This window comes from Mustelus asterias, chromosome 1 (genome assembly GCF_964213995.1).
Source record: "Mustelus asterias chromosome 1, sMusAst1.hap1.1, whole genome shotgun sequence".
In the NCBI taxonomy this organism is placed as follows: domain Eukaryota; kingdom Metazoa; phylum Chordata; class Chondrichthyes; order Carcharhiniformes; family Triakidae; genus Mustelus; species Mustelus asterias.
Window position 1 is genome coordinate 186,123,521 of NC_135801.1, and position 6,000 is coordinate 186,129,520.

Consider the following 6,000-nt stretch of genomic DNA (forward strand, 5'->3'; position numbering starts at 1 on the left):
TAATGTCAGAACAAAGAACAAAGAAAATTACAGCAGAGGAACAGGCGCTTCGGCCCTCCAAGCCTGCACCGACTTCCTTTAGGGAAGGAAATCTACCGACCTTACCTGGTCTGGCCTACAGCCACAGCAATGTGGTAGACTCTCAATTGCCCTCCAAGGGCAACTAGGGATGGGCAATAATTGCTGGCCAGACAGCAACACCCATGTCCCACAAATGAATTTAAAAAGTCAGCATAGTTTCTTGTGCTGCCTCACAGCATCAGGACCTGGGTTCGATTCCTGGCTTGGGCCTGTGCGGAGTCTGCACATTCTCCCCATGTCTGCTCTGGGTTTCCTCTGGGTGCTCCGGTTTCCTCTTTTCTAGGCGGAAAGATGTGCTGGTTAGGTGCATTGGCCATGTTAAATTCTCCCTCAGTGTAGCCGAACAGGCGCCGGAGTGTGGCAACTAGGGGATTTTCACAGTAACTTCATTGCAGTGTTAATGTAGGCCGGCTTGAGACACTAATAAATAAACTTTAAAGAAAGAAAGTTGCGCCATAACTTTGCAAATTACTACTCTTCGAGTATTTTCCAATTTCCTTTTGAGCATTACCATTGTATCTGCTTTCACCAACCTTTCAGGCAACGCATCATCTTAACAATTCACTGCAGAAGATTATGCTATTTTGACAGGGTGTGCTGAAGAACAGTGGGAGGATGCTCATGTAGCTTATGAAAACACCTGTATGTCTTAGTTAGAGCAAATAGTCTGTTTCTGTACTTTATATTCTGTAGGATAGAATCTTTGCAAGTGGAGGACAACACTCCTCATTTGAAGTCACCTGGCGGCACGGTGGCACAGTGGTTAGCACTGCAGCCTCACAGCGCCAGGGACCTGGGTTCGATTCCTGGCTTGGGTCACTGTCTGTGTGGAATTTTCGCATTCTCCCCGTTTCCGCATGGGTTTCTTCCAGGTGCTCTGGTCTCCTCACACAGTCCGAAAGACGTGCTGGTTAGGTTGATTGGCCATGCTAAATTCTCCCTCAGTGTGCCCAAACAGGAGCTGGAGTATGGTGACTAGGGGATTTTCGCAGTGACTTCATTGCAGTGTTAATGTAAGCCTACTTGTGACATGAATAAATGAACTTTGGACTGAAGGACTCAGATAGGTTACAGCACTGGAGCTGCACACTTTTAAGAAAGTGTAGATACATGAGCGATTTGATTGAGACTCATAAAATAATGAACTGTGTTGATTTTGTTTCTAATGCTTAGATTAGGGGATATCTGGGTCATCTTCTGAACTCGGTTAGATGTCAAAAGGTGTTTCTTCTCACAGAGACCTCTGGAACAGTTTGCTGCCTTGTGCAGTAATCAGTTGATTCACTGTAATCCATTATGTGATAGAACTGAGTGTGTTTCTCTGACAAGCGATCATGCTATACAGGATGTTGAGTACAATGTGTTAGGTTGTCATGGTGGGTCCGTGTAGCGCAAAGTGCATCAAAACTATTTTGGGACAAGCTAAGTTACTCTTTTCCGATTTATCATTTTGTATGTTTGTGTGACAAAGAAAGATTTGTATTTGTATAACACTTTCAAAGACCACCACCCAATCTCAAAGTGCTTTACGGCCAACAAAGTCCTTTAAAAGTGTAATCCTCGAGTCATATTGATGGAAACAGCATGAAAACACATCCTTCGGCCCAAATTATCCATGTCGCCCCTTTTTTAACCACTAAGCTTGTCCCAGTTGCCTGCGTTTGGCCCATATCCCTCTCTACCCATCTTACTCATGTAACTGTCTAAACGCTTTTTAAAAGACAAAATTGTACCTGTCTCTACTACTACCTCTGGCAGCTCGTTCCAGACACTCACCACCCTCTGTGTGAAACAATTGCTCCTCTGGACCCTTTTGTTTCTGTCCCCTCTCACCTTAAACCTATGCCCTTTAGTTTTAGACTCCCCTACCTTTGGGAAAAGATATTAACTATCTGGCTGATCTGTGCCCCTCGTTATTTTATAGACCTCTATAAGATCACCCCCCAGCTTTCTACGCTCCAGGGAAAAAAGTCCCAATCTATCCAGCCTCTCCTTATAACTCAAACCATCAAATCCCAGTAGCATCCTAGTAAATCCTTTCCATATTCTTTCTAGTTTAATAATATCCTTTCTATAATAGGATGACCAGAACTGTGCACAGTATTCCAAGTGTGGCCTTACCAATGTCCTGCACAACTTCAGCAAGACGTCCCAACTGCTGTATTCAATGTTCTGACCAATGAAACCAAGCATGCTGAATGCCTTCTTCACCACCGTGTCCACCTGTGGCTCCACTTTCAAGGACTTTCAATTGCCTGCTGTAATGTAGAGAAAATGGCAGCTAATTTGTGATGTGGAGATGCCGGCGTTGGACTGGGGTAAACACAGTAAGAAGTTTAACAACACCAGGTTAAAGTCCAACAGGTTTATTTGGTAGCAAAAGCCACACAAGCTTTCGGAGCTCTTAGCCCCTTCTTCAGGTGAGTGGGAATTCTGTTCACAAACAGAGCATATAAGCTCTGTTTGTGAACAGAATTCCCACTCACCTGAAGAAGGGGCTAAGAGTTCCGAAAGCTTGTGTGGCTTTTGCTACCAAATAAACCTGTTGGACTTTAACCTGGTGTTGTTAAACTTCTTACTGAGCTAATTTGTGCACAGCAAGCTCCCACAAACAGTGGTGAGATAATAATCTGTTTTTGTGATGTTGATTGAAGAGCAAATGTTGGCCGGGATTCTGGGGTTAACTCCACTGCTTACCTTCAATATAGGGGCATTGAAGCTTTTACGTAGACAATGTCCATGTTTGGAACCATAGGATCCCGTTGACAGTTAACTTTAGCAAAGGTTATGACATCTGAATGGAAATGAATCAAGTTCCCTGTTAATGAAATCTCACAATGCTACAAAGAAACAATCACTTATAGCAGGCACTTTGACAGATATGGGATTAGAATATGTGTGATCAGACCAACTTGGCATAAACCAGTCCAGGTTAGTGACAATCCAAACCAGTTAGGGTCAGGTTAGATACAATCTGGACAAGACAGCTATTTATTTATTTTGCTTTTGTGAAATTAGTGACAATCCAGCTGAGATTAGTGATCGTCTGGACCAGGTTAGTGACAATCCTTTATACCTGACCTCTCTCCATTCTTGCTAACATTTACTTTCCAGGGTGCAACCGACTCTCTGGAAACTCATGAAAGCGATGGACGTTGGGAACTCAATTTTAACCCCGATTGACAGGCAGGAGAGGGGCGGAGGGGGTGTGAGGGGGAGTAAAGTGTTAGGATACAAAAAGTGTGAAGATATAAAAGTCTGAGATCATGTACCAACCGACTCAAGAACAGCTTCTTCCCTGCTGCTGTCAGACTTTTGAATGACCTACCTCGCATTAAGATGATCTTTCTCTACACCCTAGCTATGACTGTAACACTACATTCTGCACTCTCGCCTTTCCTTCTCAATGAACGGTATGCTTTGTCTGTATAGCGCACAAGAAACAATATTTTGCACTGTATGTTAATACGTGTGACAATAATAAATCAAATCAAATCAAAGGATTGGGCAACCCAGCCCATTTCTGTTCCCCTTTTCCATTTAAATTGCAGAAATGATTACCTATTTAACATACCAAACTTATAGCTGGATCACAGCATCAGTGTAATGACTTAAATACAACAGTGAGCGAGGGGAAGGCCCGAACGTTTGAGATGCAGGGGCTGGCTCTTGAGGTTTTTTTTAGCACACCTTGTGGTCTAAGAGCAGCAGGAACGCTATCCCTGATTCGTTGGCGCTTGAGGATTTTTTTTAGCACGCCTTTTGGTCCAGGATGAGCAGGGACACTCCCCCCAGCTCATCAAGAAAACTGTCAGCTCCCCCAGCCCCAATTTCCACCCGAATTGTGGCCGGAAGTTGATGCTCCCTTACCCATGCCAGAGATTGTTGCCAAGATTCCTTGTTTGCATCTTTCCACTGCTCCTGTTCTCTTCTATCCACTGGACGCCAGCCCACTTGCTGGGTCAGTGGCAACCCCCCCCCCCCCTCCCCTCCCCTCCCCCATCCCCTCCCCTCCCCCATCCATCTGGGGTCGAGACCCACAGTTTAGGAAGCGTTGGGCTAACCTGTCTTGGGACAGAATGGTATGTGGATGGGCAGTGTAGGGCCCATTCGTCCCTCAGAATAGACGGAGACGGCACTGATATGTTGCATTTCTTTTATTGAGCAAAATTTAAAATTAACACATTTCAGAAAGCAAAGAAATGGAGAGGGAGAGGGGGAGATAGAGATACTGGCAAAAGCCAGTCCTGTACTTGTCAAAGAACTCAAAACATACTCTGGACTGAACAGGTCTTGAGAACAGACTTGACCCAAACTGAAAACATAGAGCTGAATACAGAATTATAAGTTTTTGTTATCTCGTATTGAAATTGTTTGGTGCAACCTGTCTCTAACTTTCATAAACAATTCGCAGCTGTGCCATGAAAAGCTTCGTTTTGGCTTATGAGGAAGCCTACTTCCCTTTCACAAATGCAGTCAACTTCGAAGCTAATCCCAGCATGCCTGCTGAGTTTTAAAATGTGGTCAAGTTAAGTTTAGCATTTAAATGTAATTGCATAAATGAAGCAAACAGAGTTAAGCATAGATAGAATCCCTCAGGCAGCAACATGAGGCGAAGAGACTGCTTCATTAATAAAACTATATTATTTAATGAGCTCGGAAGCAGCATCAATACGAGGGCCATGAGGGTGAAGTTTAAGAGTGAGAAAGTGAAAAGAGCAGCTGCTTCTGTTTTTACAGTATCATCTATAAAGAGCAATTCGAGTTAATGAATGCATTTCCCTGATTGTGTGTTTCAGGTACTTGGGAATCACACGTCCTTTGACATACCCGGTGAGACAAAACGGGAGATCAATGGCCAAAATGGTGATCACCGTTTGGCTCCTCTCAGCATCCATAACCCTACCGCCATTATTCGGTTGGGCCAAAAATGTCACGGTGGATCGGGTGTGTCTCATCAGCCAAGACTTTGGCTACACCGTCTACTCTACTGGGGTGGCTTTTTACATCCCCATGACTGTCATGCTGATAATGTACTACAGGATATACAAAGCTGCCAAAATTAGTGCAGAAAAGCACAAGTTTATGAGTATCCCCCGCCAATACGAACAGGACGGAGTCTACAACATGGAGGAGGACATTCGAGCCCACCATGCCACCAAGAGGTCCAAGGCAGCAGAGGAATGCGCCACCTTGTCTAAGCTCCTCAAGCATGACCGCAAGAACATTTCTATCTTCAAGAGGGAGCAGAAGGCAGCCCGGACACTGGGGATTATTGTCGGAGCCTTCACCTTCTGCTGGTTGCCTTTCTTCCTGCTGTCGGCGGCCCGCCCCTTCATTTGCGGGATTGAATGCAGCTGCATGCCCCTCAGGTTGGAGAGAACGTTGCTGTGGTTGGGATACACCAATTCCCTCATAAATCCACTCATCTACGCCTTTTTCAACCGAGATCTGAGGACTACTTTCTGGAACCTGCTGCGATGCAAGTACAGGAACATCAACCGCAGGCTCTCGGCTGCCAGCATGCACGAGGCACTCAAGGCCACCGAGAGACGCGACTGCATATTGTAACTTGAACCCCAGAAAATCGTGCAAGGGAATTCAGCAGACAGCCCAGAGGGAGATCGATTGGAAACTAACTCAGAACCGGAAAGCCCTCCAGGAGACCTTACAGAATATTAGATCCCATTTGCAAAATGAAACTGCGATTCTTCTTCATTAGGGATCCAAACACTGCCAGGCATCGAGAGGGAGCTGGTGCAACATCTTTACTTCAAAGGCGAGTGAATGGCACTGAGCAGCGGTGGAGAAAATGCCGTTGCGTCCGGTGGCGTCGTCGATAGCAAGAGGAGAACACAACAAAACTCCCGAGGAGGAGGGAATGTTGAGTTCAAAGTCAACAATCTGCCAGTCGATTCG

General features: G+C 45.2%; 1 protein-coding gene across 1 annotated transcript in view; it reads left to right on the forward strand.

The window, feature by feature from the left end:
* Positions 1-5,652, forward strand: part of LOC144504876 (5-hydroxytryptamine receptor 7-like) — a 44,085-nt gene extending 38,433 nt beyond the window's left edge. The window contains exon 2 of the mRNA XM_078230657.1: positions 4,881-5,652. Within this exon, the coding sequence (XP_078086783.1) occupies positions 4,881-5,652 (772 nt within the window). The remainder of the gene's footprint in view (positions 1-4,880) is intronic.
* The last annotated feature ends 348 nt before the right edge of the window (positions 5,653-6,000 follow it).